This window comes from Sorghum bicolor, chromosome 2, assembly GCF_000003195.3.
Source record: "Sorghum bicolor cultivar BTx623 chromosome 2, Sorghum_bicolor_NCBIv3, whole genome shotgun sequence".
In the NCBI taxonomy this organism is placed as follows: domain Eukaryota; kingdom Viridiplantae; phylum Streptophyta; class Magnoliopsida; order Poales; family Poaceae; genus Sorghum; species Sorghum bicolor.
This window is the reverse complement of record NC_012871.2, coordinates 5,272,383-5,285,795: the sequence shown is the minus strand read 5'-3', so window position 1 is coordinate 5,285,795 and position 13,413 is coordinate 5,272,383. Positions and strand designations below refer to the sequence as shown.

Below are 13,413 nucleotides of genomic sequence, written 5' to 3'. Positions count from 1 at the left end.
AGCTATTTATATAGAAAAAGTGAAAACATCTCATAATTTAGAATGAAGGTAGTTTTTTAAGACAAAGAAAAAAATTTAATACCCAATGGGGTTTTCCTTCCCCGCTTTAGGTCAACACAAGTGTATTGGGCCAGTACACTCTATTTTAAACTATAAAACATTTTTGCTTTTTTTAGATATATTTCTTTTACTATGTATCTAGACATAGTGTATATCTAAGTACGTAGTAAAAGATATGTATCTAGAAAAAGGCAAGACATCTTATAATTTGAAATGGAGGGAGTAGTTTTTTTAGGCGAAAGAAAAGGTTTAATACCCATTCGTAGCAAATTTAAATTTATCAAGACCAATACGATCCATACAAGATTAAGGATCATCAACGAAGTCCAATGACAACTAATCATATGAAAATAATTCATAACTACGCAAAGCAACGTATTAAGAGAAGCAACTAATGATGAGAAACAACTAGTAACTAAAAATGGCACTGCGGTGGAGACCTCGTGAAGCCCAACGTAAGCGAACACAAGGAACATCATCACAGCCATGGCCTCGCAAACCATGGCATTTCACAGTAATACTGAAGGGTCCATCCTCGACTTGACACGCATCTTATTGCAATTTCTCTTTACCAACAGAGACTCTTTTATACTTATCACATCACTAAGATTAAGATTTTTATATTAGAGACCACATCACTTAATATGCAAGGTATCTATACGTGGCACCTCCAATAAATTCAATAAATCGCTTTCTCTGCAGCCCAACCCATTTCTCTCTATATATACATCTTCTCTCGCACACTCATTCGGTGCTTGGACGCTGGGGCGTGGTGCGCGAGGCTCGGGCTGGCGCGGTGAGGCCTGGATCTGTGCTGGTGAGGTCAAGTGATGCAACCCCTCTTCTCCCAAAGACCTCCTTTGGCAGATTCAACGACGATGGAGTGAGGTCAGTGGTGAGTCTATCTCCTTTTTCTTAGTCTCTTTTGTGATAGATCTGGCGCGCCACTAGCAACGACGAGTTAGGGCGATGGTCTTGATGGTAGACCTCACAAAACACATGAAGCAAACCATGCTTCGCACCCAACGCGTATCTTGTGTGATTTCTTCATTCCTTATAGGATTGTCGAGACGATTTCTTTGTGGAGAAGTAATTTCTCTCTCTCTTCTGATAGCCCTGCCACCACATCAGTGTGGAGTATATGGCAGAGTAGTTAATGTCATAGAAACTATGCTACTCAACGCGTTGAGACTACTATTAGAGTGCCCGCTGTGGCGAGAGATTTTTTGTTGCGCCAACCCTATTAGTCAAGCAACCTATTTCTAACAATAAATACGAGATGGCTTATTGAATACGGGAAGGAACCGAACATAGAGGAATCAATCTATTACTACATTAAATGAAATGTCAATTAGTATTAAACTTTTTACGATTTGCCTATATACCAATATCAAACCATCTATTCGCATTAATTTGCAAACTCTATAATAGAAGTGTTATGATTATACTTTCTTCTTGTGAAGCTTTTCATCTACCAATATCATAAACACAATGTATTTTATAAATTTCTCTATTCAATAAATAGATGGCCGAGGTCCTATATAAGTTGATTTTATTTGAACTTCTATATAAGTTGATTATGGTTGAAAACGTAATGCTAAAACTAACTACAACAAAGTACACACACTAATTGCACAAAACCGTGGGCAGCACAAAACAAGGGTAAACTCCAAAAAGGGGGCCAAACTTGCCATTCCATACTCAAATAGACCTTTCCTACGAAAACTACAGATCTACCCCTCTCTATGCCGCAGTTGAACATGGCTTACCCCAACTGCTAGGGGCAAACCCGCCATTTCCCTCCGCGCCCACGGAGTCCTCCGTCCCCCTCCCAACAACGGCAACAACACCGTGACCCACCGCTCGGGCCCACCTGTCAACGTCGTCCTCCTACACCCACTACGCCACGTACTTTGTGGGCCCACCAACCGTCCACGTCACCAACCCCCCTCCGCCGTCCCTCTTTATAAGACCTTGCGGGGCACCTCACTGTCCCACTCCTCCGTCCTCGCCTCCGAAGAGAAGAACTGAGCACGAACCACCGGAGATGGACGCCGGCGGCGAGCCTCCTTTGGGCCACAAGTAAGACGGCGTAGACTGTAGCGGTCGTTTGGTTGTAATAGGCAGGGCACGCTGCACGCGCCATTCTTCTTGTTTCGGTTGCCAAGTGAGGACGACGGTGGTTGTGGTTGGGTGGAGCGGGGAAGGGGAGGGTGCGGCGGTGGTAAGTGGCGGCCGTCGATGACGTTTCTGTTCCCGGTGAAGAACCAGCAGGGTACGATAGAGGGAAGGCCGCCGGCTGCGCCTGGGAGGGTGTCGATGTTACGGAGGCTGTTGGTGCGGGTGACCCCGGCCGAGCGGCTGGTCGGAGACGGCAAGGAGAGAGACAAGGACGAGAAGGCGCCGGCAACCGGCGGCGCTGGAGCGGAGGCGGATGTCGGGTCGGTGGCGCTTGACAAGATGGTGATCAGCTTCATGGAGGAGTCCTCGGCGGCCGTGGAGCGGCCGCCGCGCGGGCGATGCGGCAACTGCTTTAACGGCAACCAGGACGGCATCAGCGACGACGAGGACTTCGACTTCCTCCCATCCGCCTCCCACCCCGCCGCGCCGCCGGCCGCGGCCGGCGACGCCTTGGAGCTCCTCAAGGTACCGTCTTTTGTCCCGATTCGGTTCTTGTCGTTGCCGCCTCCGAAGTCGATCGTCGTCGAGTGGTCAAGGAATTGATTTCCATTTCTTTCTTTCTATTTTGTTCCCCTTCCCGTTCCTTCTCGCAGGGCCTGGTGCAGTGCGCGAGCACGGCGGAGCGGAACCTCCTGGCGGACGCGTCGCGGATCGCGGAGCGCTGCCGCAAGGGCGGCTACGGCTCCGGCTGCGGGCGGAAGAAGGCGGACGTCCGCCGCGCCGTGGCGGACGGGCTCCGCGCGCTCGGGTACGACGCGGCGGTGTGCACGTCGCGGTGGGAGAAGACCCCCTCCCACCCGGCCGGCGAGCACGAGTACATCGACGCGCTGGTGGTTGAGTCCGGGTCCGGTTCCGGCTCCGGCGCCGGCCGGCTCGTGGTGGAGGTGGACTTCCGGTCGGAGTTCGAGGTGGCGCGGCCCACCAAGGCGTACCGCTTGGCGCTGCAGGCGCTGCCGCCGCTGTTCGTGGGCACTCCCGACCGTCTGGGCCGGATCGTGGCCGTCGTGACGGAGGCCGCGCGGCAGAGCCTCCGCAAGCGCGGGCTCCACTTCCCGCCGTGGCGCAACCACGAGTACATGCGCGCAAAGTGGCTCTCCCCGCACTCCCGCAGCGGCAACCCGGACAAGACGCCGGCTCCGGCGCTCGCCACGCCGATATCCGTCGCCACCTTCTCCGGCGAGTTCGAGCTGCGGTTCGACGACAAGCCAAAGGCATCCGCCGCGGACATTCCCGCCGGCGGAGAAGAAGACAAGAAGATCACGGTCGTGGTGTCGCCGACGCCGGAGGACCCCGGGGCGGCTGGCAAGCTGAGGCTGAGCCCGCAGCCGCCGCAGGCCAAGATGAAGGTGGTCACCGGGCTGGCGTCCCTGCTGCTGCTCGCCAGCTGAGCTGATCAAGCCAAGAAGAAGAACAGAGACACTCTGCCTCTCCGGCTCCATTTTTTTTTTCCAGTTCATCAGAACTCAGAAGATTTTCCCTTGCGTTTTGTCGATCCGTCCGAGGGCCGGCTCCAGGTGTTTTAGCGGTTTTCCGGCTCTTGGAACAGTGAGAGAAAACAAAAACGCCTCCTTTTTTTTCCCTCCTTTTCCGTCGGTTTTTTGTTCCTGCGAAAAAACAAACAAAAAATTCAGTTGTCCGCGGCCGGGGGAACGGAAGGAATCCCGGGCGGTTTTGGGTTCCTTCTTGTGTCCTCCTGTTCATGGGAGGAACTGTCGAACTGAAGCGTCGCTGGTGTGATGTGGAGCTGCTTCGCAGTACTGTATCGTGTTCATCAGCTCATGTCAGTCTTGTGACTTCAATTGAAGAGGTACTGGTAGAAGAAAAGTGCTATAATTATACTCTGCAACCACCGGTTTTGTTTGTTTCTTGCGCTTTTCTTTCGGACATGTTTGGATGAGGTTTCAAAATCTGGATTTTGGATTAAGGCCTTGTTTAGTTCCTGAGCGAAATTTTTTCGCAGTACCGTAGCACTTTCGTTGGTTTGTTGTAATTATAGTTCAATTATGGACTAACTAGGCTTAAAAGATTCCTCTCGTAAATTTCGATCAAACTGTGCAATTAGTTTTTATTTTTATTTATATTTAATACTCCATGCATGTGTCTAAAGATTCGATGTGACGAGGAATCTTGAAAAGTTTTTGGATTTTGGGTGGAAGTAAACAAGCCTAAAATTATCTCTGATGTTTTTTCGAATTCTGTGATTCCTAAGCTGTTTAGACGAGGTTCATGCGTCCTGTTTGTACTTTAACAGTACTTTTCGAACGATGTTTTTATCTTATATTAACATTTTCATATAAACATTAACATAAGTTAAATTAAAAAGACTTCGAGATTTTCTTTTATCCAAATTTTTGAAATGACTGTGGATCCAACACTGCTAGTACTCCAACACTATGGAGCAACTTGTCAAAGGTCTTGTTTAGTTCACCCTGAAAACAAAAAATTTTCAAGATTTTCCGTCATATCGAATCTTGTGGCACATGCATGAAATATTAAATATAGACGAAAATAAAAACTAATTATACAGTTTAGCTGTAAATTACGAGACGAATCTTTTGATCCTAGTTAGTCTATGATTGGATAATATTTGTCACAAACAAACGAAAGTGCTACAGTACCGAAAATTTTTTACTTTTCGGAACTAAGGCCCTGTTTAGTTCCCCACCAAAAATTTTTTCATCCATCCCATCGAATCTTTGGACATATGCATGAAACATTAAATATAGATAAAAAAATAAACTAATTACACAGTTTAGTTGAGAATCGCGAGACGAATCTTTTAAGCCATGATTAGCCTTAAGTGCTACAGTAACCTACATATGCTAATGACAGATTAATTATGCTTAATAAATTTGTCTTGCCGTTTCCTGACGAGCTATGTAATTTGTTTTTTTATTAGTTTGTAAAAATCCCTCCCGACATCCTTCCGACACATTCGATGTGACACCCAAAAAATTTTCATCCCCAATCTAAACAGACCCTAAACAAGGCCAAAACAAAACACTATGGAGCAGTGCAAGGTCATCGCACGTCAGCTCTGTTGTGAACAGCTTTTGTTGTTGACTGGGTCATCATTTACCGCTACTCCGTAGTTTTACTGTGCTGGGCTGGCCGAAGAAGCAGCAACGGACACCGGACAGTACTCGTAGGCAGGCGCGAGATGAGCGCGGTTTACCTCGAGCGTGGGGCCCTAGCGTCATTGACCGCAGCACTGCGAGGATATTATGACCCGCCAGTCGTCGTAGTACGTGCAGAAGTGCAGGTGCAGTGGAGTGGAGGTCTGCGCTGCGCTCGTGGCGTCTCGAGAGACGCGTCCGTGGCCGGCGACGAGGCCACGAGCCCGACGCGTGCGCGTGTGCGTGACTGCGCGTGTGCCCACAGCGACGGCGTGGGTTCTCCCACCACTTGCCCTCTTTTCCACACCGCGGTAAAAGTAAAAAAAAATAAATGGAAAAGGCAACTCAACCCCAACCCAAGGAAGGCAGTGCTGCCACCACAGCACTGCTTATCGAAAAATTTGTTACGGTACACGGGTGCATAGTTAAAGAAGTAAAAGTACTTTGCGTTATGACTTATCAGCCAACCGAATAAGACCGGTTCAACGAAGAAGCGACGTAGAAAAACGCTATATTAGGACTCGCTTTGTTGCGTTGGTGGTCTACGACACAACACGGTTTAGGGCTTGTTGGAGCGGAGGGAAAAAAACATAGTAGAAATTTTAGATGGTCCAAGTCCTAGCAATCCGAAGAGAACTTTGAAGGAAACTAAGCATGAGGCTTAGTCTTATTGTGTTTGCTTCTTATGTTGTTTTCAAAAGTTTTTTTCCTAAACTTTTGTTAGTTTATAATAAAATCTTGTGGGGACTTAAAGTGCTATGGCATTTGAATCCTGTATTTTTCTTGTATTTGAGAGGTTCTTGTGTTTAGGGGTGGAGCCAGGAAGTTGATTTTTTGAACGCTGGTTGGGGGGGGGGGAGTGGCAATAGTGTTAGATTTTTAAAATTTATCTAAACTTAAAAATTTAGTGAAAATTAATGTTCATAGGGGGTGCCCCCCCCTCCGGCAGATCATTTGGTATAGTTCATGATAGTGGATGGTCATGCAGTAATATGCAAAGACTTAGCTGATTGTGAATGGGCGGAAGGAGCCTTCAAGGATACCTTCCTCAAGCCATGTAGCAGTTGATGTTGTTGTCGTCCATGATGCGCTCAGCCAGTTTGATGGTAATGTCTTTCAAAAGTGAGGACGAACATTAGAAGGTCGCAACCGCCGGTGCCGCCTAATGGGCAAGATGAGCCCTCTTCTATGTGGAAAGTGTGCAAGGCATGGTTTGGTTGCTAGGTTGGCTACTACTGCTGTAGATCTGTTTTCCCCTCTCTCTTGTTTAGCTTCCGCTTAGTTGGAGTATTTCACATAGGATTGGGGACTATGGCCTTGTTTAGTTTGTGAAAAGAAAATTTTTGGGTGCCACATCAGATTGCCGATACACATTTAAAGTATTAAATATAGATTATAGACTAATCAAAAAACGAACTACACAACCAATTAAGCCTAATTAATCTACCATTAGTACATATTGGTTACTGTAGCAATATAATTAATTATGGACTAGTGAGGTTTAAAAATTTCGTCTCGTGATTTTACAACCAAACTATGTTTAGATCTATACAGGGCATGCATTTAATTCTCTCCACAAATAGTCATGACTGTGTGACTTGGCACGTCAGCATCCCTAGTCATATTTAGAATTTGGCAAGAGGCCGTTAATAAAAACCTGCTTATTATATTATTATGGAGGTCATCGTTTGCTGCTAGTTTGGTGTGCCCTTGTCATTTTGCCGCAAGTAAGGCCATGTTTAGTTCCCGGTGAAAAGTTTTTTTTTATATTATAGTATTTTTATTTTCATTTAATAAATATTATTTATATTTAATGTACTGTACTTGTGCTGCAATATTTGATGTGATAAAGAATCTTGATTTTTTTTTTTGGATTTTAGGCATATCTAAACAAGGCCTAATTTCCACCCGGTAAGCGTCCAAGCGAGCACTGGAGAAGCATCGGGAGGACAGAGCAGGTACTCGCCTGAGCTCCTAGCAGTGCGCTGCGCACGAGTGGTGGTGGTACATCCATTTTGACCGAGAGAACAACAAGGGATAGGGTTACCGTGCCGTCAGCCGTGTGGGGCCAGCGCCATTGACCGTGTGGGCAGCCCAACGCTGCGCTGGTCGTGCTCTCGTAGTACTGCGACGGCCATGCCGGCCAGGTGGTGGTGCAGCGAAAGGAAGCCCCCGGCCTCGGCGTGTGTGCAGCGAAAGAAACCTCGTCACTGAGGCCTTCCTAAAAAAATTTTGCAAATTTTTTCAGATTCCTCGTCACATCGAATCTTTAAACGCATGCATAGAGTATTAAATATAGACAAAAATAAAAACTAATTGCACAGTTTGGTCGAAATTGACAAGATGAATCTTTTGACCCTAGTTAGTCCATGATTGGACAATATTTGTTAAATACAAACGAAAGTGTCACTATTCATATTTTGCAAAAAATTTTGAAAGTAAACAAGGCCTGAGCGAGCGTGTGCGTGCGTGCAGGTCTGCGCTACGCCCCTGGTGTCTCGACGGCTGCGGCGCGTGCGTCGCGGCCACGCGGCGCGCAAATGCTTACGGCCATACACGCACGCACGCCGTGGTCGTGCTCCAAAAAAAAACCCCTAACGTCGCAGCCCCCTCTCCCCTCACGAGTCACGGCTCACCGCCTTTGGCACACCACGGCACTACTGCTCCTCAGCAGTCACACAGCAGGCAGCAGCATTCATCGATCGCCCAACAGAAAATCTTAACCAGCCAACCGAACGCCTTGGCCGGCTGGACTGGACCGCAGACACGTAGTACCAGCTTCGGCTTCCCTGCCGCTCAGGGATCTCTGATCTCTCGCCCGTCGTACTCGGAGCAGGCCAAAGCCATCTACAGCATCTTCGAGCAGACAGCCGCAGAATCCAAGGGTGAATAAAATTTCCTAGTAACACGCGACGAACGGTAACAACTCCCATGACCCATCCAGTTTGCTCTTGCTCCCACGCACGCACACACATATGGTCGGCCGCCTTGGCCATGGCCATGGACGCATCGTGCTTTGGGGAAAGCCTCGGAAGCGACGACCACGACCACGACGTCGTGCATCTGCGGCCGAGCCGCTGCGCACGCTGGTCGCTGGGGCTGCAGGTTGGAGGCGGTGGGGAGTGCGCCGGAGACACACGACGCTGCTGGGTCGCTTGCCTTGCCTTGGGCCTGGCAAGTGGCAAGTGCTACATGGAAACTGCAGGATGCCAGCAGTCCGGCAACAAATATCGACCGGACCACAAAGACTAAAAAGGTTATTCAGTCGGTGAACGCCTCTGCGATGCTGGGAGCAGAGGAAAAGCTCCTGGGTCAGGATGCCACCCAATATATTGTGTGCTGCACTGCATTAGGAAATGCTTGTTTAGAATAATACCGTACTTCAACAGACTGGAAATAGCCACACAATCTTACAAGATAGTACTGTATGTAGTACTCCAACCTGAGAGGACTTGCCATGCTTTCCTGTGCCACAAGCATGATTTATCAGCTCTTCATCAAATCGAAGCGCTTGGGTTCACCATGATGGGAGTGTTCTTGAAAAGAGCACATGTCAGAATCTCTCAGGAGAGACCAAATGTTGACCTTAACTGCCGTGGAATTGCTGACCACAGACAGCATCACAAGTTCACGACCAGTGCCAACCATCCCATGGTTCAGGCTTCATAGGTATTCAACACTGCCACTGCACAAGCCAGGACAAAAGGGGGAAGTATTAAAAGTTAGCTTACAGTCACCAAATGAAACAAATCGCATCTCTGTAGGAAACGGTACAGTAGATCAAACTGCATGACTTCAAGTTTTATGGTAATATCCAGATAAATGAATGAGTGAAAAGCTTAATAAACATGCCTGTTTCCACGAAAAATCGTGAATCCATCCAAGATCCAGATCAGTAGTGCTAGAATAATGCAGCCACCCACAGGGGCAGAGCCTCATGAAGGCCACACTAATACACTATACATTACATTAGTTAGCCAATACCAATGCAATACAATAAGCTTAAGTTTAATAATTAAGTTTTCGTTAAACCGTAGTATTTCATGTTTAAAATCAGCATTGGCATTCATCTATATATTGTCCCTTCTCAATGCTGGTACTACTACTTTACTTCACAAACAGACACCACACACACAAATAAAACTATCAGTTTTACAGAATACAGATCCCACAGATAAAGAAGTAACATAACACAAAAACTTCATCTATATGAAAAAACCCATCAGTTTTACAGAATACAGATCCCACAGATAAAGAAGTAACATAACACGAAATTTTCATCTATATGAAGTATCAAGGTCTCGATCCTGTACCAAAGGGATTCCTGTAATTAGGAAACCCACACAGTTATCATAGTGCTGATAATGGAGTCTACCAATACAGCTCTGTCTTTCGAAAATCAAGAGAAAAATCTATCTCTAGTTTATGATATTTACCAATTCTATTTCCAGTAACTTACAGGATCCCATCACAATCTCAACAGCAATTTCACAATCTCTTCTGATATTGCTAACCTAGAGATTCCAATAAGAGCGCACAATAATGGACTGGTTGTGCCAAAAAATTCAGATTAAACCTCAAGTTCATTAGCTACTCCAGAACCATCAAACTATTATGTTCCCTCAAGCTACCCCTTTTTCTTTTAAAGTAGACACTGGAACTACCCTTTGGCACCTCAATTGAAGTTGTCATATTCTGAAGAACACTGTATGACTATAAGCAAGTTGGGTCATACTTTAAGAAAACAAACAATGAAATAGTATTTGGGGTGCAGTTGTGTCCAGCTGGGTCATACTATATGCTGCTTTTCCAAATTGAAAAAAGATTATGTAAGCAAGTGCTGTATGTCCAGTTAACAGATTTTTCTTGCCTCCTAGGATTTCTGTACCTTAGGGCAGTTCAATACTGCAGGTAGGATGTGCAGCTGGAATAGTAGAAAGGTCCATTATATGAGATGACCACCATGCTACCAGGGATCTTCCCTTCCCGTTCAAGCATTTTCAGCCAAGACTCTGGTTGAATTCTGTCAATGGCCATTTGCTTTGGTGCTTAATCAGTAATCTAAGAGAAAAAGGGCTCCAATAGTCCTGCAAAGCTCAGCATTATATGTCATCAAGCTACACTTCATGCAATCAACTGATTTACCAATCATATTACATCAGTGCTAAAATGAAGAATTCCATTGTTTCAGTTGGGTAGTTGCCCTTGTTTGCCATAATGACAACCAAACAGGTATGCACATACAGTTTGTGAATGCCTATAATAGGTTCTCTAAATTCTATAGTTCACAGAACATGGTTGGGTCAAGATTTTCAAAAGAATAAAAAATTCTACTACATAAAGAAAATATGCTTATATGCTACAAACATCAGCAATTGCAACAAGCACATTTCATAAGAAGTTGTTAGCTTTTTAAATTTACATGTACTTGTGAGTACAACTCAAAATTTAGTACTATTATATCCATTATTACTCTGCACAAGTTGTAACAGAGAAGAAATATTTACCAGATCAACATGCGCGACAGTCACTATGCTGGAAGTTAAATGCACCCATATTGATGTAAAAGCACATCGAGCTGCAGAGTCCCAAAACCATTATGACATACAACATATACAATAAATCCTTCTAGTAACCGTCGGGATTGACTGGCTGTCTGACAAAATTTTGCACCATCATTCCCCATGTTCGCTCATTAGGAACTATTCCCCCACTTACTGCTTTGTCTAGAAGCATAGACGCATCATCAAGCAATCTGACTTTGCAGTGCCAACTAATGAGAATGTTGTATGTGACAATGTCAGGGTGCACATTTTCGTTGGGCAGCTTCTCTAGGAGATTTAAAGCAGCATGTGTCCATCCCACTTTGCATAACCCATTTATGAGAGTATTGTAAGTCACAATGTCTGGTGTCAGTCCTTGATTCAGCATCTCCTTTGAGAGCTCCAATGCATCACGCACCTTTCCTGCCTTGCAGAGTTCATTGATCAGCATGTTATACGAGAAATTATTTGGCTTAATTCCCTTTGTCATCATTTCCTCAAGCAACATCATACTCCGATCAACATTCCCCTCTTTGCAGAGGGCTTTAATCAGGCCATTGTAGCTAACAACATCTAGCGGGCAACCATGAAGTACCATTTCATTTGCAAGTCTTAGGCCTTCCTGCCACCTTCCGCTGTGCAGAAGTGCATGAATGAGAGTGTTATAGGTTATTCCATTGGCGACAACACCCTCTTCAAGTAAGTTTCCGAAAATATGTTCTGCCTCATCCATCTGGTCATTGTTGCACAAATGATAAATTATTGTGTTGTATGTGCAAATATCAGGCTTGCATCCCTGACTCTTCATCTCTTGGACAAGCCTCATTGCTTCATCAAGCTTGCCATCCTTGCCTAAGGCATATATGATACCATTGTATCCCTGGGAGTTCATACTAAAGCCCTTGGCTGACATCTGATCCAGCATTGCTCTTGCGTCATCCCACATGCCATTCCTGCAAAACGAATGCAGCAAGGTAGAGTAGGTCACGATGTTTGGTGCACAGCCCTTCTCCTCCATCTCATCAAGCATCCGGACTGCTGAACCACACCTCCCAAGCTTGCAAAGGCCATGCATCAATATATTGTACGTGTGCACATCCGGTGGGCATCCTTTTGAACCCATCATCTCATACAACTCTGTCGCCCTGGCCAGCTTCCCCTCCGCCAGACATCCACGGATCACTGTGTTAAGCATCACCACGTTCACCTCCGGCACCCTCCCCAGCATCGCGTATGCCTCGTCCGCCTGCCTTGTTCGGCACAGCCCCCGCAGGAGGAACCCATATGTCACCACACTCGGCGTGCATCCATGCATCATCATCCTGTCCACGAGCCTGGCCGCCTCCCGCACATGGCCGAGCCCGCACAGCCCGAGCACAACGTCGTTGAAGGTGTTCACATCCGCCGCACAGCCCATGAGCAGCATCTCGTCGAGGAGCGTGGCAGCCTCGGCGACCCCGCCCTGTGCGACCAGGGCGTGGATGACGGTCTGGTAGAGCACGGCGTCGGGCACGCACCCGTGGCGCGCCATCCCGCGGAGCAGCGCGAGCGCGTCGCGCGCGCGGCCGAGTCGGCAGAGCGCGCGCGCGGCGACGCCGAAGGTGAAGGTGGTGGGCGGCACGCGGTCCCGGAGCATCCGGCGGTACAGGAGCAGCGCGTCGGCGTGGCAGTCGGCCCTGGCCAGCGTGGAGAGCACGGCGTTGTAAGAGCGGAAGGACGGGGTCACGGCGAAGCGGCGGGGCATCTGGTCGAGCAGGTGGAGCGCGCGGCCCGGGGGCAGGGAGCGGAGCAGCGGCAGCAGGAGCGACTCGCGGAGCGGCGGCAGGCGGGAGGAGCGCGGGAGGGAGTCGAGGAGCGCGAGCGCGCGGTCCGGGTCCCCGGCGGCCCCGACAGAAGCGAGGATGGGGCGGAGCGGGAGCGAGGAGAGCGAGAGCGCCGGGTGGGAGGAGGCGTACCAGTCGAGGAGGAGCAGGGATGTGGCTGGGGAGAGCGGGAGCGCGAGGAGGCGCGCCAGGCGCCGCGGGGTGAGCGGGTGGGAGGACAGCGTGGCGCGCAGGCGGGACAGGTCGAACGGCGCCAGCAGCTCCGGCCATGACGTCGCCGCGGCGGAGTTGAGCGCGGGCCGCGGGGGCGGGGGCTCGTCCATGTCAGCGCGTGGCGTGGAGTGAGTTTCCCGACGCCGCCACCGACGGCACTAAAGGTCGCCGCGGTTGTCCTAGCCGTCGCGCTTCGTCAGGCCGCCGCCGCCCCGGAGACAACATTTGCCGAGCTCGGGAGCACCGTCGGGGGAGGAGCAGCAGCCGCGTTCAGTTCAGGCTAGTGGATGCCCACCACCCGTCCAGGCTAACGGCTTGGGCTGGTCTTTTGGTATGTGGGCCGTCATGCCCTCAATGTTTTTTTTTGACAAATCATGGGCCGAAACTCCTTCTCCTTGAATTTGGGGCCCATTAAGCGGAATAAGCAAACCCTCATCGTCACATCGTCCTCGTGAAAATCCAACGGCTGGGGCAACA

General features: G+C 48.3%; 2 protein-coding genes across 4 annotated transcripts; one reads left to right on the top strand and one right to left on the bottom strand.

Moving 5' to 3' along the window:
* LOC8060750 lies at positions 861-4,105 on the top strand. Of its 2 annotated transcripts, XM_021454501.1 has the most exons (3): positions 861-948; positions 2,326-2,706; positions 2,835-4,105. In XM_021454501.1, the coding sequence occupies exons 2-3, from the start codon at positions 2,380-2,382 to the stop codon at positions 3,627-3,629; spliced, it is 1,122 nt and encodes a 373-aa protein (XP_021310176.1). In that variant the 5' UTR covers positions 861-948; positions 2,326-2,379; the 3' UTR covers positions 3,630-4,105. The 2 variants fall into 2 exon arrangements, with proteins under 2 accessions (XP_021310176.1, XP_002461551.1); XM_002461506.2 differs by lacking the exon at positions 861-948 and having other exon boundaries at positions 971-2,706.
* On the bottom strand, positions 8,233-13,233 carry LOC8056621 (pentatricopeptide repeat-containing protein At5g64320, mitochondrial). Of its 2 annotated transcripts, none has more exons than XM_002459391.2 (4): positions 10,865-13,233; positions 10,246-10,444; positions 8,800-9,042; positions 8,233-8,701 (listed from the first exon to the last, which is right to left on the bottom strand). In XM_002459391.2, the coding sequence occupies exon 1, from the start codon at positions 13,044-13,046 to the stop codon at positions 10,986-10,988; it is 2,061 nt and encodes a 686-aa protein (XP_002459436.2). In that variant the 5' UTR covers positions 13,047-13,233; the 3' UTR covers positions 8,233-8,701; positions 8,800-9,042; positions 10,246-10,444; positions 10,865-10,985. The 2 variants fall into 2 exon arrangements, with proteins under 2 accessions (XP_002459436.2, XP_021308687.1); XM_021453012.1 differs by having other exon boundaries at positions 8,233-8,696.

What these genes read in the sequence shown, in the direction of transcription:
- LOC8060750 (XM_002461506.2), top strand. Translation starts at nt 2,302, where the DNA reads ATGACGTTTCTGTTCCCGGTGAAGAACCAGCAGGGTACGATAGAGGGA. An exon ending in ACGCCTTGGAGCTCCTCAAG is followed by an intron (nt 2,707 to 2,834) that starts GTACCGTCTTTT and finishes TCCTTCTCGCAG; the next exon opens with GGCCTGGTGCAGTGCGCGAG.
- LOC8056621 (XM_002459391.2), bottom strand. Translation starts at nt 13,046, where the DNA reads ATGGACGAGCCCCCGCCCCCGCGGCCCGCGCTCAACTCCGCCGCGGCG.